Source organism: Camarhynchus parvulus, chromosome 21 (genome assembly GCF_901933205.1).
Source record: "Camarhynchus parvulus chromosome 21, STF_HiC, whole genome shotgun sequence".
Classification (NCBI taxonomy): domain Eukaryota; kingdom Metazoa; phylum Chordata; class Aves; order Passeriformes; family Thraupidae; genus Camarhynchus; species Camarhynchus parvulus.
The window spans coordinates 568,999-595,787 of record NC_044591.1 but is presented as its reverse complement, the minus strand read 5'-3'; the positions used below and the strand labels follow the sequence as shown (position 1 = coordinate 595,787).

At 53.7% G+C, this 26,789-nt stretch overlaps 1 protein-coding gene across 2 annotated transcripts; it reads right to left on the bottom strand.

Moving 5' to 3' along the window:
* Positions 1–363: 363 nt before the first annotated feature.
* Positions 364–26,789, bottom strand: PLEKHM2 (pleckstrin homology and RUN domain containing M2). Of its 2 annotated transcripts, XM_030963651.1 has the most exons (20): positions 26,495–26,789; positions 15,804–15,910; positions 15,120–15,229; positions 13,605–13,704; positions 13,033–13,120; positions 12,388–12,574; positions 10,097–10,156; positions 7,635–7,848; positions 5,507–6,319; positions 5,175–5,244; positions 5,005–5,095; positions 4,666–4,730; positions 4,346–4,434; positions 3,635–3,767; positions 3,364–3,554; positions 2,995–3,060; positions 2,372–2,531; positions 1,987–2,166; positions 1,787–1,903; positions 364–1,449 (listed from the first exon to the last, which is right to left on the bottom strand). In XM_030963651.1, exons 1-20 carry the CDS (start codon positions 26,552–26,554, stop codon positions 1,312–1,314), a joined length of 3,039 nt encoding a protein of 1,012 aa, XP_030819511.1. In that variant the 5' UTR covers positions 26,555–26,789; the 3' UTR covers positions 364–1,311. The 2 variants fall into 2 exon arrangements, with proteins under 2 accessions (XP_030819511.1, XP_030819512.1); XM_030963652.1 differs by lacking the exon at positions 10,097–10,156 and having other exon boundaries at positions 1,312–1,449.

Genomic DNA, 26,789 nt, shown 5'->3' with positions numbered 1-26,789 from the left:
AGCCAAGGAGGGTTTACGGCGACAGTCCGTGATGCTGGGGGCTGGCCCTATGGCTGTTTCTTTCTCTTCTACACTGGCCTAAGTCTCCTGGATGCAGGGGACAGGGAATATCTCCTGGATCCAGGGAAAAGCAAGGACAAAGCATGAAGACTCTGTGTCCTGATGGGTAATTCCCAGTTGAAGCCACAAACGTGTCCCATCACAGGGTAAACGCTGTTGAGGAGCTCGAGGTGCATGTCCTCCCCTCTTTTCATCCAAATCGCCCCTTCTGCCTGCCCAGAGCCATCCCACAGGCTCCAAAGTGACAGCAGGAGGCAGGAGGAGCAGCAGCCCCAGTGGCAGAATGTGGCAGGGGACCAAGGCTGAGTTACCAAGGTCTATTTATTTGGGGAGGGGGGAAAGGAAGCAAATGTATGTACATATACATTCAGTCACGTATGTTTCCTCCCAGAAAAAGGCCCCGTGAACTTATATTACATGAGAAGGTCTCTGGGTTATTATTATTGTTATTAATATTATTTAAAAGCTGGGCTTGTGCCCCAAAGTGCTCGTTGTGGAGCGCAAGTGGCGATGGGTCCTCGCTGGCCTCAGATGCAGTGAGCTGAGGAGATGGGGACCGTGTTTGGTGGCAGCCACATGACAATGTCCCTCAGGACACCTGAAGAACATGGGACTCCATCTCTTCTCCCCCAGTGCACAGGGTCAGCATTAAAACCACAAACTGGCTGCTAAGATTTCCTAAAACCATGTTTAAGCCAAATATTTGGCCTTGTTCCTTCTTCCTTAGCCTCAAATCTCCTGGACAGGCTGAGAGTGGTTCAGTGGAGTCCGGAGGCCCTGGGCGAGCCCTCCAAGAGGAGGAGGCGGGGCGGTGCCAACTCCTCCCAACACAGCGGTGATTGTATGAGCAACAAGACATGCACGGTAGCGACTGAGTGTTCCCACCTCGCCCCGACCCTGTTCGAAAATGAACAAGTCCTCAGTCCTGCTCCCCACCAGAACGGGGATGCTTTTCCCAGCCCACCCTGCTCCCATCCTCTCCCTCACTACTACTGGGACATTATTCTGTGAAAGGCAAACTTTTTGCCCCGTGGCAGCTGGACAAGGAAGAAGGTGCAGGTGGTGAAGCGTCTGGCTGCTCCCCAAACCACGCCAGATGTCCCTGGCTCGGTGGAGAGCGCGGGGTCCACGCTGCAGGCACGGCCCTGGTGGAGACCAAGCGATGGCAGGAGGGTTTGGGGTGCCAGCTGCCCAGATACAGGCCCTGATCCCCAAAAATGGGCCCTGTGAGCTGTCCTCCCCTGGGCAGGGTTAACACCAGGGGTCCCGCTCGGCCCGGCCCCGGCAGAGGCTGTCGCTGCGCTGCCAGGCGCTGTCGATGAGGCTCTGGGCATCCTCACATTTCTTCTTCACAGCAGCATCCAGAATGGCCTTGTGCTGGAGATCGACCTGAAACACGGGTGTGGGGGGGCAGGAGGGGAACAGACCAGAGTCACTTCTCCCTCTCGCTGTAAAACCACCTCAAACCCACATGGGCAGGCTGCCTGTGTCATGGATATGGTAACAGTGGGGCTGACCCACATTCCTCCCACTCCCCTTGCCAGCACTGGGTGCTCATGGCTTGTCTTGCCAGCCTCTAAATCCCACATCCTGCGATTATATGGAGCCAAAGGAGCTCCCTGGCTCTTCTGCCCTTTGTGGGAAAGCTGGGTTCATCCTCCAGGGACAAATTCATCCCTCTGCTCTCCCTCACTAATGAGAGTGTGAGGCAGCCCCATATGCTGACCTGGTAGATGTTCCTCCATGCGACGTTCAGTGCTGACAGGAACCTCTCCAGTTCCGTAGTGCAACTAAAATAAAGGACCCAGGGGGGCAGGAACTCCTTGCTGTCCTGAGCAAACTCCTAAACACCGAGAGAGAGGCCAGGTGTCAGCACTGGGTGCTCACCCAGCCCCAGGCCAGCGGGTCCCAGAGCCCTGCCCTCACCAGGATGCAGTACTCCTTGCCAGCCTCCGTGGAGACAGCGGTGACATCGGTCAGCTCCGCGGTGCCCAGCGAGCGGAAGAAGCTGGTCTGGCAGTCCTCGTGGCACGTGAAAGCCTTCTCATCTGTCAGCACCAGGCAGCAGGGAACGCACGGCGTCGGGGCAACACCCTGGGGGATCACCTGCGTGGGGTAGGGAAGGGGGGTAAAACCTGGCATGAAGGAGCCCCATCTCCATGGGGTGCCCTGTGGGGAAACCCTCCTGGCTCAGGATAAAGCTGCCTGCTCCATCCTGACAGACATTCCTGCTCCCTTCAGCAGCGCCAAAGGGGCTCTGGGCAAAGGAGGGGGCCGAAGCACCCACGCTTGGGGCCTGTCCCCAGCTCACCCCTTTGGAGACAGCCTGGCAGAAGTACTGCATCCAGTCTGCCATGTCCTCCTCGTTGTCGGCGCTCAGCTCCAGGGAGGGCCGGTCCGTCAGGATCACCTGGAAGGAGTGGGGCCGGTCGGTGGTGTTGGAACGCCGGCATCCCCCGCACTGCTCGCCGCTGGGAGAGAGGGGGAGGATGGAGGTGAGCGGGATGGATGGGCCAGCACGAGCCTGAGAACGGCCTCTCACTGCCCTCCCTGGGCAGCACCTCACTCCTGTTCCCAACAAACACTCATTCCCCACCCGTGACATCCCCTGGGATTGCTCCAAGGACCATCTCCAGGCTCTTCACATTGCAGGAGAGCTGGAGTTGAGCACAGTGGGTCTCCCAGCAGGGCTCTTGGAGGGATGCATCACCCTTCAGAGGCCAAGGCCCCTTCCAAGGAAGGAAATTAACCCATTTCCAGTGGCATCACCAGAGCCAAAACAAATGGGCACCTGCCCCCAATCAGGTGCAGCTGGGATTCCTGCTGCATGGAGCAGGCCATGATCCAGCCTGGAACCCCTCCTGGACATCCCAAGTAGCTCCTGCTCCCCAGATCCCCATGGAGTCTGGGTTCTGTGTCCTACCAGCCACTCACCCCATGTTGATGGAGAGCAGAGGGGTGACGTCCGTGCGATCGGGGTACTGGTACAAGATCCCATTGCTGCCGTTTGGGAAGATGAGAGAGGGAGGAACTGGGGTCAGCCCAGCTCTGGTATCCCCTGCCTTTGGTCCCACAGCCACCCCTGCCCTGCCCTCCACCCCTGCAGCCCTGTGGGGTCACATTCCTGCTGCTGGGCACCCACAATCTGTGGCTTTAGCCACCAAACCAGTGGCTTGGCCCCTTTAGGTGGCAAGATGAGTCCTCTCCACCTCCCAGGCAGCTTTTGGGCAGCAAACTGCTCCCAGCACCTTCTCCCAAGAGCCCTGTTTGACCCCAGCCCTACCCCACAGCCCCAGTGCCCACCTGAGCACCACGAAGCAAGGCTTCCACTGCTCCTTGCCCAGGTAGGAGGTGCCTGCCTTGTAGTGCAGGATGCCATCCTTGGTGACAGCGTGTTCTGCAGAGGAGCAGCTGCTGCCGGAGGGCCCCAGCGCCTCATCCATGGGGTCCTCCCAGTGAACGAGGCCGTAGAAACGCACAACCACGTTGCAGGCCTGTAGAAACCAGGAGAAGTCAAGGGAGTCTCCTGTGAGCCTTCGTCACCTGCAGTGCTGGTGGTGATACCCAAACTCACCTCGCACTTGGACTCCTGCGCCACAAACTTGGCAAGTGCCAGTTTCTCCATGGTGGCATCTGTGAGGATACTGGGATAAGGGGGCTCCCGGCACCCTTTGATCATGGCTGACTTCAAGGAGACCAGGAAGAACCTGAGAGGGAGGCAGAGATCTCTGACAAGGCTGAGGCAAACAGCCCCTCATCTCCCTCATACACCTGGTGCCCAAGGGGCTCCCTTTAACCATGACCCTCTGGTCTTCCAGACCAAAGAGTTGTAAAATCAACCTACAGACCAAAGGTGATGGGAGGCTGCAAAGCCTGAACTCCAGAAAGGAGACAGGTGACACCCAGAGGTGGTCACTGATCCCAGCACAGACCACAGTATGGCTTGATGGTCACCTCCCTGAACTGCCAGCACACACAGAGACCTGGGACATGCCTTGGAGCTCATCCCTACTCATGCCAAGTGACACAAGTGACACGTGGTCTGCATTGCCCAGAGTCCCAAAGCTCAGACTGAGGGATGGAGTAACTCTTGATCCAGGGAAGATACTTTGGTTTTATCCATGCCTGAGGCATTTCCAGCTGTCAGCTGGGTTCAGCCAGTGATATCAAACCAGCCCCCAACCCCCTCACGGGTGGCAGGACTGTCATGAAGGGCTGTCTCTGGAGTCTCCCACTGTCCCCAGGTCCAAGAATCCCGGAGCTCCGTGCTCAGTTCCCCACTCACTCGGTGAGAGCCACGTCGGCAGTGTCCAGCAGGAACTGCTTCCTCCGGTTGGTGCACACCAGGGTCACTGTCTGCTGATCCAGCCCAACCTGTGCCACACAGCAATGGTTAGGGAAGCCAGGCTGACTGGGCTGACTGGGCTTCTGACCCAGGGAGAGGGTCAGTGGTCACTCTGCTGCCCAAAGACATGGGCACCCACAGAGGTGGCACTGGAAGGGGCATCACTGCCAACTCTCCCAGTCTCAAAGGTTCACTGCCCATGGACACAAACACACCCACACCCCTGGGCTGGTGAGAGCTGCCCCCCTGGCTGGGCTCACCGAGATGTAATCCAGCTCGTTGTAGGACACGGCCTCCTCCACCATGTACGGCTTCTCCGCTGCCCCTGGCACAGACACAGAGAGCCACGTGAAGGGGGGCACTGCACCCCCTCTGCAGCAGCAGCAGCTGCGAACCGAGCCATGGCCCAGGCAGCACAGAGCCACGGGACACGTGTCCCAGGGCTCCTGGGGGACAAATCAACCTGAGCTCCCTGCTGTGAGCACAGGACTCAAGGAACAGGCAGTGAAGGCAATGATGGCCTAATCCATGGACAGGCTGTGCATGGAGCCTCCCTCCTGCCCAGAGGACTGAGCCCAGAGGCTGTGGGGATGCGATACCTTTCCGGATCAGGTACACGTAGCAATCTGTCAGCAGGACGTAGATCAGCTGCAGGTTCCCCTCCATGTGCCCTGTGCTCATTCGGATCATCTGCATGGAAAGAAAGGAGCTCTCAGCTCTCGGCTGATGCAGGCACAGAGCTGATCTTTAATTGATGGAGACCCCCTACCCTGAACAGCTGCTCCTCGTTCTCCCGAAAGACGTGGATCATCAGCAGGAGGAGATGGTTGTTATCCACCCTGTGGAGAGAGACAGCAGAGGATGGACATAGATGTGAGGCTGGGTGAGTCCAGGAAGGGCAATCCCCTTCCTTGTTGAACATATCCATGATCTGGGCACTTGTTAGCTCCCCAAGGCCTTCTCTTCCTGACCCTTTGCACCTCCTCTTCATCCTGGAGAAGGATGGGCTTTGCCCTCAAACCAAGGACAAAGGGAAAGGCATCAACTTGAGCTCATGATTGCTTCGAAGACGCTCTCCCTGCTGAGCAAAACCATCCTCACCTGAACTCAGAGGGATGGGTCAGCTCCGAGGGGCTGCCCTGCCCCTCCTCCACCCCAGAGTCCTCAGCGCTGCTCAGGGAAGGGCTGGGCTGCTCCTTCTTGGGCTCACAGAGAGCCTGCGGGTTGGTGGTTTCTGTCTGGCTAGTCTGAGGTTCATCACTCGCCCTTTCAGACTCCTCTACTGCCCCAACTGCTTCTCCCTCTCTGCTTTCTTCTTCTTCAGGAGCCTCAGGGCTACCAGAAACATGTGGCGGTTGGCCAGGCCCTGGAGGGTCATGGTGGCCACCACCTGGTGCAGCAGCGTTTGGACTCTCGATGGTAAATCGGTAGAAGTCCATGGGGGCTGAAATCCCCTCGCTAAAGTCGCCAGAGGACGATCCATCCGGGGTCTCCCCTGGCGTGCCGGTCCGAAAGGGCTGCCCGGGGGGCTCCAGGGCGGCGTTCCAGCCCCCGGGGTCCAGCTGCCCGTTGAGCCTGTCCATGACCTTGCTCAGGGGCTGCCCCACGCTCTCCATGGACGTGTCCTTCATCTCGGGGATGCGCAGGGCCAGCGGGCCAAGGGCAGCGCGCTCCCCGCCCTCCTCCGGCCCGCCGGGGGCAGCGGAGCTCCCGTCCCTCGGCGGCTCCTCCCGGTCCGTGTCCCTCGGCGGCTCCTCCCTGTCCCCCTCCCCATCCCTCGGTGGCTCCTCCCTGTCGCTGAGCCCATTGACGCCGCTGTCCCCGCTGGCCTCGGGCGCTGCGGGTGCTGGGCTGTTCACCGCCTCCTCAGGCTTCACCTTCTTCTTCTTGCCCGTCTTCTTCTTCTTGGCTAACCTGTGGGAGAGAAGAACATCACTCACTGTGCCTGTTTAGACTCTGCAATAAGCACGGGGCTCCAACAACATTCCTTTGCAATTTTCCCCATTGCAGAGAAATCCTTCTGATCAGGAACATTGCTCAGTGTGCAGCCATGTAGAGCCCCCCTCTCTGTGCCAGTTTTCATGAGACAAACTATGGGCACTTTCTCCTACTTATCCCAAAAAGAGGTGTCACTGCTGACACAGCACCTTGGGCTTTCTTTCAGCTGTAAAGGGATTACAAATGGTTATGGTGCTGAAATGATGTGGGAGAAATCCCTGGTTGAGATCAAGAAGCTGGGAAGGGAGGAGGTTTCTGGAGGTGGCAATGCCCTGTCCCCACCTGCCAGGAGAGGGAGATGCAGGTTGGAGCACACCAGGATGTGCTGTGCAAGTGTTCTGGCACCCACAGCACCCAAACTGCTACCAGGTCACCCCTGTTTGGGAAGTGAGCCCAGGGCTCCCCTTCCCTGTGTCTCCCATGTGGGATGATGTGTAAAACCCAGCTCCTCTGCCCAAGCACAGCCCTGCTGGGCGGGTTTGGGGAGTCCCCATCACTGGGTGTGAGCAGACAGAGCCTTGAGCTCTTTGTCTGGATTGAGGGCTCTGAGGGATCCCTTGGGGATCTCCCCTGCAGGAGTCAAACACCCAAACCCCGGCCAGGAGCTCTGCAGAGGCATCTCCCATGACAGGTCTGGCCACAGCTCACTGACAAACAGGAGGAACAGGATGGGAGACAAGATCCAAGCCCCAGAGCTGCTGCAAAGCTGCCACCAGCTGGAGAGAGCTCCAAATAAATGCTCATGGATTACTCTGAGCCCTCTGACACACACTGGCAGGGAAAGGGGGTGATGTGTGTTGCTATAGGACACGAAAGAACATAATCTCACACTGCTGTTCTCAAGGTGAAAAGAAAAGGGAAGTTTATTTTCTGACTCTAACATTTATAGTTTTTTAAGAGTGACAGTGGATTGGAGGGTGACAGTGCCACCTCTCCAGTGACACTGGACAGACTAACAGTCTATCAACTTTCTCCTCTTCCATAAAGGAATGCAAAACAATGAGTTATTTACAGAAAGCGTGTGAGAAAGTTTGCTACAAGAATGTCAACATCAGAAGTCTTAGAAAATCTAAAAAAACCAGAGTGACAGATGTGGAATCAGCCCAAGGAACCCAGCCCAGCCCCACGGGGTGAATAAAGGCTGCAGCACAGAGACCATCCTCACTGGGACAGAAGAGGTGGCACATCCCCAATATCTGCCACTCTCCAAGGCCAGCAGCTGTGTCCCTACCTGATGACCTCCAGCTCCGTGCAGCTCTCGGACTGGTCCGTTCCCTCGGGGGTGGCCTCTGCCCTGTGCACGGGCGTGGTGTCAGCAGAGGACGGTGCCTCAGCCCTGTCCTGGTTGAAGGGGTTGTGGCGCTGCTGCGTGGGGCTCCTCGCCGCGGCCCTGCTGCCGTTGGGCTCCGAGCGTGGGCAGCTCAGCGTGTCCGTCAGGTCCCCGTCTGCAGGACAGGGGGAGAGAGGATCAGCCCCGGCTCGGGCTCCTGGGCACAGCCAGACCGAGCCAAGCCACGCGCCTGGGCTCGGGGCACCGTGTGGGCACCGTGCCATTGGCAGTGCCAGCAGCTCCCGGAGAGGACGGACAGCGAGGCCAGTGTGAGACTCTGCACCCCCTGTGCAGTTCAGAGAATGCCTGCACACAGCAGCTCAGTCACCCAGGAGCCAGCAGCCGGATGGAGAGCAGAGGTGGTGTCTGAGGGAGGTGCTGAGGGGTCCTGGGGCCATTGCTGCTGAGCAAGGTGACAGCAAGCCATGAGGCTGCTGCTTCTCCCCTGCCGTGGCCGTGTGTCACAGACATGTTTTATGAAAAATCTTTTCCTTAGGATTTTTTTCTCCTGAGAAGCTGAGAGGCATCAGGAACAAATGTAAACAATGATTATCTGCTGCTGTGGAATGCAACAGGTGCATCTGTGATTGGTCTCATGTGGTTGTTTCTAATTAATGGCCAATCACAGTCCAGCTGTCTGGACTGTCTCGATCAGTCACAAGCTTTTGTTATCATTCTTTTTCTATTCTTAGCTAGCCTGCTGATGAAATCCTTTCTTCTATTCTTTTAGTATAGTTTTAATATAATATATATATAATAAAATAATAAATCAAGCCTTCTGAAATATGGAGTCAGATCCTCATCTCTTCCCTGGTCATGGGAACCCCAAACACTGCCACAGCCATGGGAAGGTGCGTGCTCAGCTGGAAGGGCAGACACAGAGCCTGCCCATGGAGCAGCAATCCTGACAGAGCTGGCTGCTCTCCTCAGCTCACATGAGACACACGTGGGGGCTGGAGTGTGTTGGAGAGGGGACACAGCATTCAGCAGGCAGCACAGACAGGGCAGATCACAAACAGCTGGGCCCGTGTTAGTCTTCAGAGGGAAAAAGAGCAGAGAAGGGCTGCAGGAGTCATGCTTGGACTATTATTATCTATTATCCATCCAAAATCATGGTTAAAGGAAAGTTATCCATGCCCTTCTCTTCTCCAGCACCATTCCTGGTCTAGTGGAAGGTGTCCCTGCCCATGACAAGGGATTGGAATGAAATGATCTTTAAGGTCCCTTCCAACCCAAACCATTCCATGATTCTGATTCCTTTCCACAGCCAGCTAAAAAGACCCCTTGGGAAGAGAACCACAGCCCTGGCAGACTGGTTTGGGATGTAGGATTTGAGGAGGAAAATGAAACGTCTTGTAAAACTCTAATCCAGGCAGTTTGTGATGGATGATTCCAAAACTCCACTTTGTTCTCACTGAAAATGCTGCCCTGGAACAGGGAGAGTCAGTGTGAGCTCCACCAGGGAAGTCAATTGGGTTTTATATCCTCAAATCCAGAAGGATTTGCCTTCCCCCAGCATCCCTGGGCTTCAGCTTCTACCCAACACCCCCACTGGAGCTGCTGCCTGCACCCTGGGTTTGGAAATCTGGTTTGCACCCTCCAGGGACAGCTTAAACCACTTCTGTGACATCCCTGTGCATGGGGTAAGAAAGAAGGCAAGAGGGAGCTGGTTAGAGCCTGAGAGCAATCCCCATGGAATTCAGGCAGATTTGCCCAAATAGTCCCCAAATATTCAGGTGGTCCCATCAACTCCATCCAGCTTCGAGCTGCAAAGGATGGAGCGTGGAGTGTTTCCTCTGGGGGTGAAGCAGAGAGGATGCTGCTCCAGTGCAGGATATGCACAGGGGCTGCATGTGGAAGAAGAATAAATTCCTTTAAGCTGGGCAAGTGCTCTTGGCCATAAAGGCCAGAGGTAGCTGGTAAGTGGGTTTAAAAAGTGGTAAAATTAATAAAAGTAACAAATGTAGTGACCCCAAACTGACCCATGTGTTGGATATTGTGGCTTCATGGGAGAAGTTTTGACACAGGACAGGATGGTCCAGGGAAAACAAAACCTCCCAAATTAATCCCTGCAAAATGCCCAAAATTAAAGGCAGCAGAATTAGTTCAGCTGTTTTCCAGGGCTTTCAGGAAACCAATGATAGTGGATCAATTTTTCAGTCAGCACACTGTGTGCTTTACCCCAGAGAGGAAATCCATGGCATGAGGGCAGCTGGCACATCCCACATTTTGGGCCTGTACAGAATTCCATCAGGACAGGGCAGTTGGTTGTTAAAGAAACAAACATGGGAACATGCAGCAAGCTCAGGGGGCAGCAATGCAGACAGAAAACAAAAATGCTGTAAGAGATGAGCGTGTCCCACCTTCCCAGTCTCTGCTGGGCATGGTCTGCATTGCTGGAAAGACATCTCCAAAATCATAATCTACAAGAATGAGGGATAAAACTCAGGATTAGAAATACAGGTAGTGGGGAGGGAAGTGGGGAGAGGGGAGAGTGTGAAGGGGATTTGGGGAGGGAGATGGGAATGGGGAGAAACAAAACAATTGCCCACTGGTATCTGAAACACATGAGAAAATAGGGAATGTGGATGTGAATGGAAACCAGCTGCACTAGTGGTTGTTCGTTCTGGAACACCCAGTGTTATGGGAGCTACAAGGGGACCAGGGAAGGCTGAAGGCCCCATTATTCAAGCTGCTGGGAAGCTAAAGCAGATAAACAGTGTCACCTAGGGCTTGATCATCTCTGGGAAGCAATTTAATCTCTCTGTGCCTCAGTTTCCCCACTTCACCCTTACCTCCCATAGATACTGTGATGTTTGACTCATGAATGTTTGCAAAGCCAGGGATCTGATTAAAGGGGAAAACTTGTCCTCTGATCCTACAATCCCCAGTCCCACCTACACTCTCAGGGTAGAGACATGCTCCTGTTGAAATGATGAGCAGGGTAATAGTTACAGGGAAAAGTTAAACTCCTCCACACCAGAGGAGCAGCAGCAATTCCTGCCCTCCTGGGTCCTGGTCCAACATTCCTACATCAGCACCAAATCCCTCTGTGCATGGGGAGACTGAGACACAGAGCACAGCCGCTGCCTGGACACATGGAATAGGCTGAGATGATGCCAAACCCAAAATCCATCTCCAAAATCTCCTGGATCTCTACTCCAAAGCCTTCTTCTCCTGAGCTTTAAGCAGCCATCCACCAGAAGGCCGGGGACACCCAGTGCTAGGGACAGGCAGGAGATGTCTGGCACAAGCCATGCTCTGCTGAGGGAGGAGCAGGAATGCAAACCCAGGGGTGCAGCACAACTGCTTATGCCAAACCTCTGGGGACAGAGAACCTTCCTCTATTATTTTTATTTCTAGGCTCCTTGTGCTGTCTCCACCTTCCCTGAGATGCTGGAGATTTGGCAGGAGCAAGTCCCTAAAATCAAACCCTTTCCTGAGAGCACATGTGGTGAGCCCAAACCAGTGCTATGCTTCCAAGTCCTTTGTTAAAACAACTCCAATGCCCACCCCAGGCTGCTCCTTCTCAGCATCTTTAACACCTGCAGGTTCTGTCTTGCTCATAAAAGGCACCTGGTGACCCTTGTCTTGAGAAAACCCACCTGGGTGTGGGCTCAGACCCAAATTCTCTGCATCCATCTAACAGTTCATTCCATTCCAACTCTATTCCACAATCCCTTTTTCTCAAACTGACATAAAAACCAGGACAGGACCAATGCATTTGGGATTAGGAACGGCATCAGCAGAGCTGCTGCTTGATGTGAATGTGGTGGGTGCAGGACAGGAGCTCCCTGCTCTGGCTGCAGCAGACTCATGGTGCACACATGGTACTGTCTGCCCAGTTCATCAGGAACAACACCCAGCCTCTCTGAGGGGATAAGGGGGTGGGTAGGACAATTTATCAGGCTCCTCAAGATGTATCAAGAGGAAAAACCAACACCTCTGAGACCACTGGCTGCCTTTCTCCCAGACTGAAGACACAGAGAAGACTCTGGAAACTACTCCCCTCCAGGGCCAGCACGTGTGGCTCTCTGGACTGCCAAACCAACAGTTTAAAACCTCCCCTGCAGCCCTGTGTCCCTGCTGACCTGGAAGCCACATTCAGACACAGGCATGGCCTTTACTCTCTGGGGAGAGGCCTCCAGTTCCTGCTAAAACCCCCAGGATGGGAATGTGGCCTGGGGTGCCTGCAGGGAATGTCCTTCTCTCCCAGTCTGAGGCACAGAATCAGCACAGAATGGTTTGGGTTGGAAGGGACCTTCAAGTTGACCTAATGCCACCCTCTGCCATGGCAGGGACACCTTCCCCTGTCCCAGGCTGCTCCAAGCCCCATCCAATCTGGCCTTGGACACTTCCAGAGATCCAGGGGCAGCCACAGCTTCTCTGGGCACCCTATGCCAGGGCCTGCCCACCCTCACAGGGAAGGATTTCTTCCTAATACCTAATCTAAATTCCCCATATTTTTGTTTAAAACTCTTAGGTTAAACCCATTCCCCTTGTCCTGTCTCCCAAGGATGTAAGACAGGAGAGACTCCCAGCCTGGCTGCTGGGTCCCTGCTCTGGTCTCTTCCAGTCTAAAATCTGCTGCCTTATCTGAAGGGGATGTGGGAAGAACACAGCCCTGCCCACACTGTGCCCAAACCCCACTGACCCTCGCTGGATGGAGCAATGGCACTGTCGTCCCATTCCAGGTTGGTGGAGGTGACAGAGTTGAAGGAGTTGAGGGAGAGGCTGTCGGAGCCGTGCACGGAGCTGGGCAGGCGCTCCTCAAAGTCCAGCAGGTGCTGAGGTTTGTAGTAATCCGGCATGTAGGGGGCCAGATCCAGGTATGGAGCATCCTGCAGGGCAGGGAGTGCTCAGAGTCAGGCTGCAGTCACTGTTTCTGGCACAGCTGGGGGGAAATGCCATCCCACCAACACGGTGGGACTGCCCCTTAAAGGTCCCTTCTCAGTGTCCATCTCAGAGGAAACCCAGTGGTTTTACCAAGGGTTATCCAGTGGATTTGTGTTTTCTGGAGGGACACCAGGGTTTTGTACTACACTTGCAGAGCTCAGCTCCTTTATCCCCATCAATCTGCCCTGCAGCTGCCTTGTTCCTCCTCCAAGCAGTGAAGAACTGAACAACAGGAATAAATCCCATTGCTGGATCCCTAAAGAAGTCTTTCCCAAAATCATCAGCGTCACATTTTCAGCTGAAAGTCCACTCTGGACCAAGCAGAGGGATCTGTCCCACCCTGGACTTCCCCTGCTCCACATTCCCACTCTCCCAGAGCTGGAAGAACAGATCAAACACTCACCAGGTCCAAGTCAAAGCGGATGAACTCCAGTCCAGACACCAGTGTTAAGAACAAGGTCAGATGGTCGTGACTGCAGACCAGGGCGTTCCTGCCACAGGGAGGAACAAAAGAGCTTTACAGATGAGGGAAAGAGGAGGAGCAGCTACAAGGGCCCTTCTGTTTCTTTGGGGGCGTCTCTGAGCTGCCATAGATCAGCTCTGGAGCTGGCAGCCCACTCCTTGCCTCTGTGGGCAGCCACTGTGTGTTGTCCCCAAACTGAGCTACAGCTACATTTCCAGGTGTCCAGCAAAGCTGGGGTGCCTGGACAGAAGCTCAGCAGCTCCTTGGAAATAACGGAAAAATATAAAGGGGACTGCAGGGTAAAAGCAGGAACTAGGAGAAATGCTTGCAGGGCCTCATAGAAATAAGAGGACACTGCGTTCACATCTAGGACCTGTAAATTGACTACATAAATCCCACAAGGAAAAAAAACAAACCCTGATCAACTGTTTGTCTCCCACTGGCAAACTCAGGCTGGCTTCTGACCAGGAGGGATGTCAAACGTTGCCCAAAGAAGGAGCTGGGATACTCACTTGACATAATACTTGTGCAGCAGGCTGAGGTTCTCCTGGAACAGCCTCAAGTAGCTCTCCAAGGAATTTTCATTGAGGGCAAGGTATAGCCAGGCCCGGCCTGGAAACAGAGCAGCAGAGAGATTTATCTGGAAACACCTGAGAAGGGACACAAGCCTAGAAACAGTCATGAATTAGTTAAAACCCCTCAGATCATTCATTCGTATCATTTGAGGGGAGCAACTGTGAGGGAAATTAGGGTGGGGGGGGAAATGCCAGTGAGAGATTCATGATTTGGAGTAAAACTGGGGAGAGACAGGTGAAGAAGGAGCCACACAACTGTGTCTCTCCAGCAAGATGGGAGCCCTGCCAGAAGTGCTGGGAGAAGGGAGAGGCAGAGGGAGAATTGCCATCAATCAGCCCAGGTGAGATTTGACACAAATTCTGGTGCAGACAGAGGTGACAGTAGAGCCTGTGCTCAGCTCTGCTCTCACCAGCACAGGCCCAGGACAAGGCAGGTGTTTGGATTAGCAAGCACAGAGGATCTGAGCATGGTCTTGCATCAAAAGTGGCCTCGATGGTCCCAGACATCTGCTATGGACAGCTTGGAGCAGGGAAAATGCAGAATCACACACATGACTGCTACAGCAAGATGTGGGGTGAGAGGGGATGCTCTCATCATGCCAGGAACCCTTCCCAAGGGCATGGCCCTGCAGGACTCCCATCTGCCAGGAACCCTTCCCAAGGGTACAGCCCTGCAGGACTCCCATCTGCCAGGAACCTTTCCCAAGGGCATGGCCCTGCAGGACTCCCATCTGCCAGGAACCCTTCCCAAGGGCATGGCCCTGCAGGACTCCCATCTGCCAGGAACCTTTCCCAAGGGCATGGCCCTGCAGGACTCCCATCTGCCAGGAACCTTTCCCAAGGGCATGGCCCTGCAGGACTCCCATCTGCCAGGAACCCTTCCCAAGGGCATGGCCCTGCAGGACTCCCATCTGCCAGGAACCCTTCCCAAGGGCATGGCCCTGCAGGATTCCCAGCCTTCCCAAGTGCTACCCTCTGCCAGGAACTCTTTCTGAGGTCATGGCCACACAGGACTCCCATCTGTCTGGAGCCCTTCCTGAGGGCACAGCCTCTTGGGTTCCAGGGCAGCAGAAGCCAGGCTACACCTCAGCACCCGACCCTGAGGCACAGTGACATTATTTCCAGAGACCTCAGACAGTCATGGCAGCACTCCCACCTCCTTGGCACAGGCTGCCAGGGAAGCAGTGGAATCAGCATCCCTGGAAAGGTTCAAACTACGTGTGGATGTGGCACTTGGGGATGTGGCTTGGTGGTGGACATGGCAGTGCTGGGCTAATGGTAGGACTCAGTCTCAGAGGTCCTTTCCAACTTTAATGATTCTGCAATTCCTTTGCCTGGGACCTGGATCCCAGTGGCTCCCTCGATCCACCAGCAGCCCCAACTCCTCAGCACAACCTGGGCCTCCCCAGGGGTCCCCAAAGCGAGAGCTGGGGACACTGAATGAATACTCACTGCGTCCCAGGTTGGTGGCCACGTGCTGCAGCACTTCGATCTGTTTGATGGCTTCCCGGCGCGTGAAGTGAACCACCAGCACCCAGTACCCCGAGGAGAGATCTTGCAGTCTGCAGGAAGAAAAATCCCAGAGGAAAATGAAGCAAAAGCTCCACTCCAATGCCTGCCTAGATGCTTTCCCCATGCTGAGGTGTCACTGTCATATTTTCTGGAAAAATCCCCTTGCTCAGGATTCTTCTCCTGGGAAGCTGAGAAGCCTCAGAGAAAAAGGAAAACAATATTATCTCATTTGCTTCTGCTGTGTTTTGCTGCTGTGGAATGTGGTTTGGAGACTGTTTATCCAACAGGTGCTTGTTTGATTGGTTTCATGTGAATTGTTTTAACTTAATGACCAATCATGGTCAGGCTGTGTCGGGACTCTGGAGAGGGTCATGAGTTTTTCATTACTATCTTGTTAAGCCTTCTGTAAGTATCCTTTCTGTATTCTTTAGTAGAGTTTTAGTATATATAATAATAGAATAGAATAGAATAGAATAGAATAGAATAGAATAGAATAGAATAGAAGCATTCTAAGAACATGGAGTCAGATTCATCTTTCCTCCCCATGATGGGGGACCCCAAAAATACCACAGCAGGCTTTTTCCATGGGGAAAGCAGCACCCCAGAGCTGGGCTCCAGGCTCACCCGTAGAGCAGAGCGTGGTCCAGGTGTTCACAGAGCCGCTGCAGGACCTTGTCATGGTTTCTGATGGCCGGTGTCTCATCTTCACAGGCAGCAAAGTAGCTCTGCAGCTGCAAAAAGAAGAGATGGGATGGCTGAAATGCCCTTCTCCAGCCCATGAGGAGCAGGTGGAGGTGCCAAAGCGCTCATATCCAGCACTGAACAGATTTTTGTGATATCTCAGCTTGCTAAACCCTGTTGCAGGTTTTACTTAGGGGGTGTAGCTGATGTTTTGAGAGGACCCTAAAGGCAGTAGCTACAGGAGAACCTTGCCCAGGGTCCCCACATCTCACAGCCCAGCAGTGCTGTGGTGGCTGCACAACCAAGTTCCCCAATGGTGAGCAGACTCTTCCCTCCCAGCCAACACTACAGCAGGGTCTGGTGGTTCCTCTGCAGCCACCACAAAGTGGTTCAGAGCAGAAATAAACCCCAGCTCTGCTCTGTTTCTGGGTCTGACATGGATGAGGCCTCTCCTTGCTTTTGCTAGAAATCCTAGAAATCCCCTTGCACCCAAATCCTCTAACCCTTCCCAGCTGACCCACAGGCCTCCTCCTGCCCCCAGAGCTTAGGGATCTATTTAGGTCCTGTCTCACACACCCTTGGCATCCAGGCAGGGAGATTACTCTCCTGGGATGTAATCTCAGCTGGACAGGCCATGGCTGTTTGCTGGCAGTGTGCAAGAACAGCTCAGCTGAGCCATAACAATATTAGAGACAATATCTATGTTATTTTAGTGACATGACACGTCTTTGCCAACCCTCACTAGATGACAGATGTGTAAAAGCCAAAAACTTGACATTACTGTGCTTGTCAAATCTGACCTGTCCCCCAAAACAGGTTTTTCCTCCAGAATTATTACTAAGAAGCTCCTTTTGGAAAAATCACTCATTCTTGATGTGCAGTTACCCAGGGGTCAGAGAACAGCTCAGGGCCCCTGGGAACACTCCTAGGAGTACGAACATATCGAGCTCCAACATCCTCCTGGCCCAAAGACCTTGAACCCCTCTGTGATGAGATGACCCCAAGGTGTTTGAAAGTCTTTTTTCCAGCCCCAAGACCGAACAAGAAGCCGAGATGTGTAGGTTCTGCTTTTCAAGGTTGTTTATTTTTTCTTATCTATAACATTCTCTTTCAAGGTCTGTCCAGCAGGTCAGGTTGTGGCACACTGACTGCCTTCGGGGCAGTGTTATCTTTTTATAATAAAAACTATGTGTACTTTATTTACAATAATATTCCAATAACTGTCACCTATGTTAGACAGTTTGTCTCTAAACCAATCCAAAAGTGCCACCATCACAGCAAAAGATGGAGGACAAGAAGGAGAAGGAGAAAGACAAAACATGCCCAGATCCCTCCATCTTGCCTCTTGAACCCCCATTCCAAAACCCCAAAGTTCTACTTTTCCACCCTGTGATAAATTCACTATCATTCTACTCAAACCCTTGTGGCTTGTAACTCTTCACACAAAGTTGGGAATTGTTTCCATGGGCTAAAATCGAAGGCTCAGGTGTCTCTGACTCCATGCCAAGGTCTCTGAGCCCTCTGCCAGGGTCTGGAGTCCTCCAGGGCAGCCAGAGGAGTGTCCTGGGTTCCAACACCTCTGGAGCTCTTAGGTAAGATGGCAGAGCCAGGCATGTTCCTGCACGGAGCTGGTCCCAGCCCTTAGGTGAGAGAAAACTGCTGAGCCTGGAGAATGGCAGCCAGAGCTCCCCTGATGATGGCACAGCCCTGCTCTGCCTGTCCCTGTCCCTGTCTCAGCAGGTGAGTCCCCTGGGGAAGCAGATGCACAACCAGGATTGCAGAGGCACCTGTGGGTGTTCTGGAGATCCTCAGGGGCTTTCACAACACCCAGGTGAGACCTGGAGCATTTCAGCTCAACAGCTCCTATCCATTTTTGGGAGGAAGCTTTTCCAGAAGATTCCCACTATTCATAGGCAGCCCAGACTGAAGCAGAGAAGAAAATGCCCTAAAATACCATTATTGAAGAAAAATTCAGGGGGTACTTGCAGCCAGTGTTTGAAGCTGCAGCAAGGACATCAGAAGAAGAAACAAACCTGTAATTTAGAGCCATATCCCTCAGGTGATGGATAGATGGAGTCATGGGGATGATGTCCAAGAGCTGGACACTAAAATATCCCATTTTTGGGAAATTTGGGTCAGAGGCAAAGATCTCTCTCAGGACATGAGCCAGCACTTGAAGGCAGAAACTCCCACCTTGTCCCTGCCAGGCTGTGGGTTCTGCAGGGAGCTGGGGCACCCTTGGAGGAGGTTCTGGGTGTTTCTGCAGGCTCTGTGCTGGATTGGGGAAATGCAGCTGTGGGGACGAGCTGGGAGGAACAAGAATAAATGAGGCATTTCGTTAGCTCACCACTGAAAAAAATGAGACACAGCTTGGGAAGGTCAGTTTGGAGGGAACTTGGAGCCTGTCTGTGCCTCTGACCGGAGGAATTCCTCGTGACAGAGACATTCCAAGCCTGGGCAGCAAAAGAGATGAGGAAATAGAAGTATTTCCTCTTTTTTCTTTCCTCCTTTCTCCCAAAATAACTCAGAACTTTGTCATGCTCCTTCCTGCAGCCAGTGCACAGCTCCCACACAGCACTGCACCCAGGGATGGTGCCACTCCCAGCATCCCTCCAAAATAAACGTGGCCAAAGGCTTCCAGCACCCAGCCAAGGGCAGGCACAGCTCACTGGAGCACAATTCCCACCAGAGACCAGCCAGGTGAATCCCTGCCCAGCCACCCTGACCAGGGAGGAAACAAGACACAGCAAGCCTTGGGATCTCCTGGGTGGAGTGATCCCTCCAGCCAGGGTGGGGAAAGCCTTGCAAAAGCTGATGGGGAGGTGTTTCTGGCTTGGGAAGAAGGGTGAAGACACACGGAGAAAAGTTTGGATGAAACAGCTTTCCCAGCTGGGGAACAAAGTCCAGCTGTGCTGTTTCTCAAAGATTCAATGCCTAGCTGAAAATTTGTAGGAATTACGACCATGAGCATCATGAGGGATGATCCCAGCACTCACGATGGGTGATGCGGCACTGCCCCAAAAATGGCATTTTATAGAGTGTTTATATGGAGTCTCCTGTAAGTCATTATAAAACACACACAGATAATTGAAGCAGCCTCTCCTCCTGCAGTCAGACCTGTCTGGGAGGTGGTGACCAACTTCATGAGGCATCCACAAAGCAGCTCCCTGACACAGCTGGGCAGTGAGCAGGGCTGGAGCCAGGGAGATCAGGAAGGAGGCAAATAATTGGGCTAAAAACACCATCTCTGCATTTCTGGAGAGATGCTCTTCCCCTCATCTCCTCTGTGCCCCAAATCCAGAAGGAAGGGCTGATGGCTGGCTCAGATGGAGAACTCATGCTCCTGAGGGGCACAGCAATGCCTGGAGCCCTGACCCAGGGCTATTTATAGACATTCCTGTGGCCAAAAGAAGCCCTGCTGGCATGCAGAAAGCATCCCAGCCATGCAGCCACCAGGACCACTCTGCAGCCCCAGCCAGGTCTGAGCACCAGGGCTCCTGGGACAGAACCTGCTCAGGGAGAGGGCAACAACAGCCCAGCAACAACAGCCCGGCCACAACAGCCCAGCAACAACAGCCCAGCAACAACAGCCCGGCCACAACAGCCCAGCAACAACAGCCCAGCAACAACAGCCCGGCCACAACAGCCCAGCCACAACAGCCCGGCCACAACAGCCCGGCCACAACAGCCCAGCAACAACAGCCCAGCCACAACAGCCCAGCCACAACAGCCCAGCCACAACAGCCCAGCCACAACAGCCCGGCCACAGGCTGAACACACCTGAGAGAGCTGGAGCACAAGGGAGTTTGTCCAACAGGAACAGAGACCTGGCTGCCACTGGGAAACACCCACACCTCATCCCCACTGAGGAGGAGGAGGAGGATTTAATTGCTGTTTATCAATCACAAGTTCATTTTTCTAGCAGTGACACACCCCACCCCAACGCTGGCACGCATGAGAGAGGCTCTTCCTTGCACAATTTTATAACCTATTACTGCAGTGGTTCTCAATGAGTGTGGAGATTTCCAGGCTGATCTGCAGAGCTCCTGTATTTGTTGGCTTCCCTTGCAACAATCAGGGAGGTGTTCTGGAAAGCCCATTCCCAAATCTAATCAGTGTTGTGGTGGTTGTGAAATCCCTTCAGTAATTCTAAAACCTCCCTGGAATACTGAAATAGTCTCCTGACCTGTTCAGGGCTGGCCTCAACCCAACTGAGTCCACATCTCCCCTCTGTAAATCTGCCCTGCAGATGTTTCACAGCAGCTTTCCAACATCAATTCCATTTCACTTGTTCTGCTTGGTATTTCCCTGGCAGGACAAACACGGCGGAAGAACAACAAACACCCTTTGCATTCCTCAGCTCCTTGACTGGGATTGGAAAGGTGCTTCAAAACCCTCATTCCCACCCACAGCACATGCACTGAGGAGAGGGGTTTTCCCCACCTGGAAGAGCTGAGCACCCTCAGAAACAATCCTGGAGCTCCAGGGAGCACAAGAAACAGCAACTGACGTTGTCCCCAGCAATGACAGCTCAGTGCCAAGGGAAGACACATGGGAAGGGCCAGGACAGACACCTCAGAACTCACTTTCACACCTGCTCAGGGGGTACAGACATGCAATGGCAAATGGATAGAGAGGAGGCTGAACTCCTGTGCATGGAAAACTCCTGGTTTTCCATACCATCCATAAAAGCACGCTGAATGCCATGGCAGGGGCGCTAGTCTTTCTCATGCACTTGCATAACACAAAGCCCTAAAACTCCAGCTTCTAGCAGGACATTTTGGAGGTCACACACGTGATCTGACTCAACACTCCCTATGAACCAGCACTGGCTTCAGTGCCCAGCTTCCTACTTTGTGCATCTTGCTTGGATCTTGGGGGTTTTTCCAGAAAAAACACACCAGGCACATTCAGAGTATCAGCACCTGGAAGATGCCACGAGTGCCACTGGAGATGTGGAGAGACAGGAGCCTCACTCAGGTGAAGCTGAAATCCACAGCAAAGTTGCTCCTTGCTGGAAACACTGAGTTTTGAACCATTCCCAATCCAATGCCAGCAAGATTGTCACCTCCTGGGACACATACACTTCTCAGCCCACACTCCTCCCAAGGCTTTTCTGGGGCTTTCCTTCACTATTTCTAAGCAGGAAAGCCTGCAGCAGGCTGGACACATGTGTGATTCAGACAAGGATAGGTTTTTTTCCAGTGGGAATTTTTAGGGAGCATCCTGGTCCTCTGTCACAGCGAGCAGAGCAGGGGCTGAGCACAGAATTGGCTGCAGCAGAACAGAGCCCCTGAGCTAACCAAAGGCAGGTGGGAAGGTCACATGCTCAGCATAACAGAAAAAATAGATTTTATGGGGAAAAAACCCAAGTCCAGTGGCAAACACAAGCCAAGTGCTGCTCTTCAGGGAGCTGCTGCTCCCTCACACGCCGGGTCCCGTGGCTCTGAGCCCCTCCCCATCACCCACGGCCTCCAGCCCCTGCTTAATTCAGTTACACCTCTTGGACCAGTTCACCAGAAGTGGGGAAAGCTGAAATCACTCAACAGCCACCAAAATTGTGCAATCAGAAGCAGAGAGGCTTGGAGGCTTTCCTTTAGCTCCTTGGGAAAACCACGGCCAAGTTCTCCCTCCTAAACCAGCTGCTCCCCCAGCAAAACGCTTTGTGCTAGAGAGAGGAGAACAAATGGGATTTTTTAATTCCCAAAATGTTATCACAGGCTTGTCCACCCTCAGCTCCAGAGCTGATTTTGGGTGTTATGGAGGACAAACATCAGTTTAGGTACCTGCAGAACCCAATCCCCTTGAAATTGTGGATGACAAACTCTGGATCACCACCAGCCCTGTGGTGGTGTGAGTGTGACCACCTGAGTGGCTCCTGGATGACCAGGCAGGGAAGTTTCCTGATCACTGGGATGAGACAAGAGGAATTTCTAAAGAGATAAACCTTGAAATACTCAAGCAACCCAAGCAATACACAGCTGTGATGAGAGCAGAACCACAGCACCACAGAGACAAAGCCCATGGAGGCCCACCAAGACACACCTGTGGACTTGCTGAAAGCACCTGAGTGACCCCTGTGTCTTGTCTTCATGGACAACTCAGGAGCTCCATGAGATTGCTGCTACTTCACCCACAGGCTTTTGGCAGCTGGCAAACCTGGTACACATGGCAAAGGAACATGCAGGACTACCCTCTTCATGTGGAACCTGCAGCAGCAATAGATGTGGCCTGGGGAGATGTGAGAAAAGGAGAGGAAAGACCCTGGCACAGATAGACCCTGTGGGTCTTTGAGCCAGAGAGGTGCCTCTCAAAAAGGAGCAGAAGGCAAGAGACTGTTTGGCTGTTTTCACATCTTCAGAGCTGCTGCCTCTGTGCTGGGCTAAATAAATGCAGCCAGGCAGAGATGAGCACATTCCCTACGTGGTTTGTGTAGGGATGCTCCACTCCAGCACTCCCTGCTCCTCTCAGGACACAGGGGCTCCAAGCCATGTCCAAACCCACCCTCCCTCAGCGTGCAGGAGAAGCAGAGGTGTCACAAGGCAGAGCTCAGCAGCTTAGGAGACTGCAAAGGCATTTCAAAGGTACAGGGCTAAAAATCCAACCTGGAAACAGGCAGCAAAGGCTCAGCATTAACTTGCTGTGAGGGCAGTGGAAACCTTCCCAAAGTCATGCAGAAATAGAGCAGAGCCAGAGCTTCTGGCAAGAACTCCTGCAATGTCAGCAAAAACCACTGCTCCACCTGATTGACATGCACCAAGGATCAGCTGCTCCAGAGTTCATGGCAATGTGTGTCCTTCAATGGCAGCAGAACGGCCTGAAAACCAGAGAGGAGTCCCAAAATCTGGGATTCTAACCTCTTTTCTGATTTTAGATTCAGCTCCTGGAATTGTCAACAATAACACTGTTTAAGGACTGCATTTTCACCACCTAATGCCAGGTAGGAGAGACTAAACCCATCCTGAGCCTAGGGAATATCCAGGGAAACCCAAAAGAAAAACCACCAGCTTCATGGACCAGGGAACTTGTGACAGCTCCTGGCTACCAGGAGATGCTTGGCCAAGGATGGATTTGAACTTGTTGGCATTTCTGGTATAGAGCTCACCTGGGCAGCACCAGGAAGCTGCCCTCACAGCAGCATCTCCTAGAAGGAAACAAGCACGAGTGAACAAGAGCCTGCACACTGAGCCATAACATGCCCATCCCCAGCCTTCTGCCCCAATAAAGCCCTAAATCTTCACAAAAAACAAGGGTTAGGCAGCAATCTATGCAGTAATTTGAGCTGGAGCACAGCCCTCTTAGCAGAAGGGGAACTGAGTGGGAAAAGGGAAATTAAACAGTCACAATACTGTCCATGTGTGCAGAAAGCATCACACTGTGAATTAATCTACAGTTCCCAGGGAGGACACAGAGGACAAGCTGTAGATGGGAAATCAAAACCATGCTCCCAATTCCCTTGGAAATGAAGCAGGGACCCAGCTCCCCAGTGCTGAGCTTTCCCAGCCTCTCCTGAAGCCAAAAGCAGAAACTTCCTGACATGTCTCTGGTTAGAGAAGCTTATTTTGTCTAAGTTGGGTGTTTTGCCTCACTTTCTTCAGTGGAGGCTGACTTCACACCTCCAACCTCACACCTCTGAAATCCACAGCAGAGCTACCACTGATCTTCCCCCCGGTACCTGGGAACCACACAGAGAACCCCACAGGTTGGAATTACCCTCTCCAAGCACATTTGCCACTTTTCAATCTGTGCTCCATCCCTCAAGTCTTTCCAGGAAAGTAAGAGAAACTGACCTGTTCACTGAGGTTTGAGGGATTTGCTTGGAATCAAAGCATTTTTTTTGCTGTGGATTGGTACAGAACCCACACACTCATAATCCCAGTTCTATCATACAATTTTAGAAGCCTTCTCCACAACCTCAAGTCAAATGCAGTGTTCTCTTAGGGATCAGTGCCTGTCAGCACAGAAAATCTAAAATTCTCAGTAGCCAGGGTTCCAACATGCACCAATCCCCCACCCATAAAATCCAGCAAAAACTGCAATCACAGCCAGCTACAGTCCCAGCCCTGAGCATCAAACCCTTCCCAGAGCTGTGCTGCTGCTCCTCTCCTTCCCCATCCAAGGCTGCTGAGCACAAGGTGCTCTTCCCTGGGCAGCTCCATGAAAATAAGGCATGGTTTACCCCCCTTTGGGTCTGCAGCTGGGAAAAGAAAACCCCCACCATCCCCATAGACACATCCAAATCCTCCACTGCACACCTGCAGCCCTGGTGAAAGTAAGGAGTGAGCAACCCACACTGTGAGGAAGCTTCTGAAATCAGAGGCAGGATGCTTGGAAAACTCCTCCAAGCCCCATGACACGATTCCAGTGCCAAGGAGTTACTCAAGACGAGGATGACGGAGAGTAGGATTTCCCAGCACAAAGCCACTTGCTCCCTTAACCTAGTACTTTACTCTTGCCACTCACAGGGAAAAAGAGGGTCAGGGATTTCAGGCTGAAGTGGGAGAGGTAAGCATCAGGAAAAATTAGCAGCTCCGTAGTGATTTCCCAGAGGAAGAAGAACTGCATCCTGGGGGTAAAAAGCAGGGTCGAATTTCACCACGGCCTGAGTTTGGTTTCACTGGGATGGTAGAAATTAATCCATCAGCCTGAAGCAGGCTCCTACACTTCCCTGAGTTTTGGATGAACAGGCAGGATTAGAAAATCCCAAAAGTTTCACTGCTGGACCAAGACAGGAGTTGACAGGGATTGGGCAGGCCAAGGTGTGCTGGCAGAGCTGGAGCTAAAGAGTCCTCTTCAATCACACCAGTAATTAAAATAAACATGTTGATTTTTGAGCATTTCCAAACGTGATCTTCCAAGGATTTTGTGAATGCAAATGAATTAGATCCAACCAATTCTGTGTGGGAAGTTGTATTCCTTATATATACAGGGAAACTGAGGCAGAAGCATTGCAGACCATTGTGACAACTCAGAGCAGGCTGAACATCCACTGATTTCCAGATAGATATAAGATTATCCTTAATTTTCAGAGGATAAAAAGGCAAGAGACCAGAGGTCAGAGTCATCCATGGAAGAAAAAAGCTGGGAGAGATTTGTACATCCATCCTACACCCCAGAGGCAGTGTCCAGCCATCCCTTTCTTAATAGCACCAGGAATTTGCTCGTGCTGGTCTTCATAAAACAAGTTTTCATGGATGAATCTGTGTCAGGACACACTGCAGAGCACAGGAAAACTCCTATTCCATAAGGCAGAGGAAACCCAACAACTGGAGAAACAACAGCAAGTCCAGACAGCCTTTGCCCCAAAGCTTGGGACAAACACAAATGAAACTCCTGTTGCCTCCTCAAATGGAGCAGGGGTTCTTTTTCAAGGTTGGTTGGAGCTCATGTGTGGGCCAAACCAAAAATTCCAGCATGTCCTTACAACTCTCTCCTTTGGCCTTCCCAAAGATTTCAGCATCCCGGTCCCCTCTGCGCTGGCTCACGGATGTTTCCACCACAGGATGGACTTTAAGGAACCATCCAAGGAGAAACAAGGGGCAAGGAGAAGGTGAGAGGACACATGTTCAGAGCACTGCTTTGAGGGCACAGAGCAGGGCACAGGAATGAACCACACATTTCCTGTGTCCATGGGGAGAATGTCCCAGGTCCTGCCCCTCTATCCTGTGCCCCCCACAGGATATGCCTGGCTGGAGGGAGAGCCTTTACAAAGATGGTTTTAGGCTGGACTCCAAATCCCTCCTGAAGAGATCCCCAGGAAAAAGGGTCCCCCCAATCCTGTCCTTTGAAACGGGGAATCCCAGGCAGGAGAATCCCAGTATATCCCAGCCAGCTAAAACAGAGGATCCTGTGGGTGACTCGGGCAGTGTCCCTTTGGCAGGGTGACTCCACATCCCAGATGTGCCACTCCCACCACCAGAAGAGCTGTGTCCAACCTCATACCCTCAGCACAGGGGGTCTCCAAGGACACTCCCAAAAGTGTCCACCTCGGGCAAAGGGGATGCTGAGTGCCCTTGACCCCACGCTCCTGTCCCAGAGTCCATCAGTATCCCTGGAATGTTTCTTGGCTGTGGGGGTCTGCAGGATTGTCCCCCAGCCCCATGCCTCAGGCAGAAGGTCCATAGGGACCCGTCCTTCAACCCTACACCCATGGCAGTGGTGTGTGCCTGGGGGCTCCCCAGGAGTGTCCCCCAGCCCTGCACCTCTGCAGACACAGCCCCCACGGGCACCCCAGGGCAGAGGGGAGCCCCCAGGCCCACAGCCCCACCCTCAGCCACAGGACAGTACGGGGTCCCAGAGCTGCCCCCAGCACCAGCTGAGGGGGGGCCCCATGGACGTCTCCAGGCCCAGAGTGATTGCAGAGCGGGGTCCCCAGGGCAGTCCCCAGTTCCGCAGCCCCGGCATTGGGGTTCCCCAGGGCTGTCCCCAATTCTGCAGCCCCGACACTGGGGCTCCCCAGGGCTGTCCCCAGCCCCCACAGCCCAGGGGTGTCCCCAGGGCTGTCCCCAACCCTCACAGCCCAGGGGTGTCCCCAGGGCTGTCCCCAACCCCCGCAGCCCAGGGGTGTCCCCAGGCCCAGTCCTTTCACCACCGCGGGTCGATGTCCGCAGCCCTCGCCGTGCTCCCGCTCCCACCTTCTTGACGGAGAGGGAGATGTTCTCCAGGATGCGGTCCTTCACCTCCGCCGGCTCCATGGCGCCTCCGCCCGCCGCCGCCGCCGCCCGCCGCGCCCGCCCGGCGCAGGCCGAGCGCCGTCCCGCCCGCCGGGCCCGCTCCGTCCTGCCGGCTCCGTCCTGCCGGCTGCCCCGGCCGGCCCCGGGCTGGCGGCTCCGCGGCGCTCAGCGCGCCATGGCCGGGCGCGGGGGCGAGCGGGCCCCGCGAGAGCACAGCGGAGCCAAGCCGCGCTGGGGCCGCGCTCCGCCGGGAACT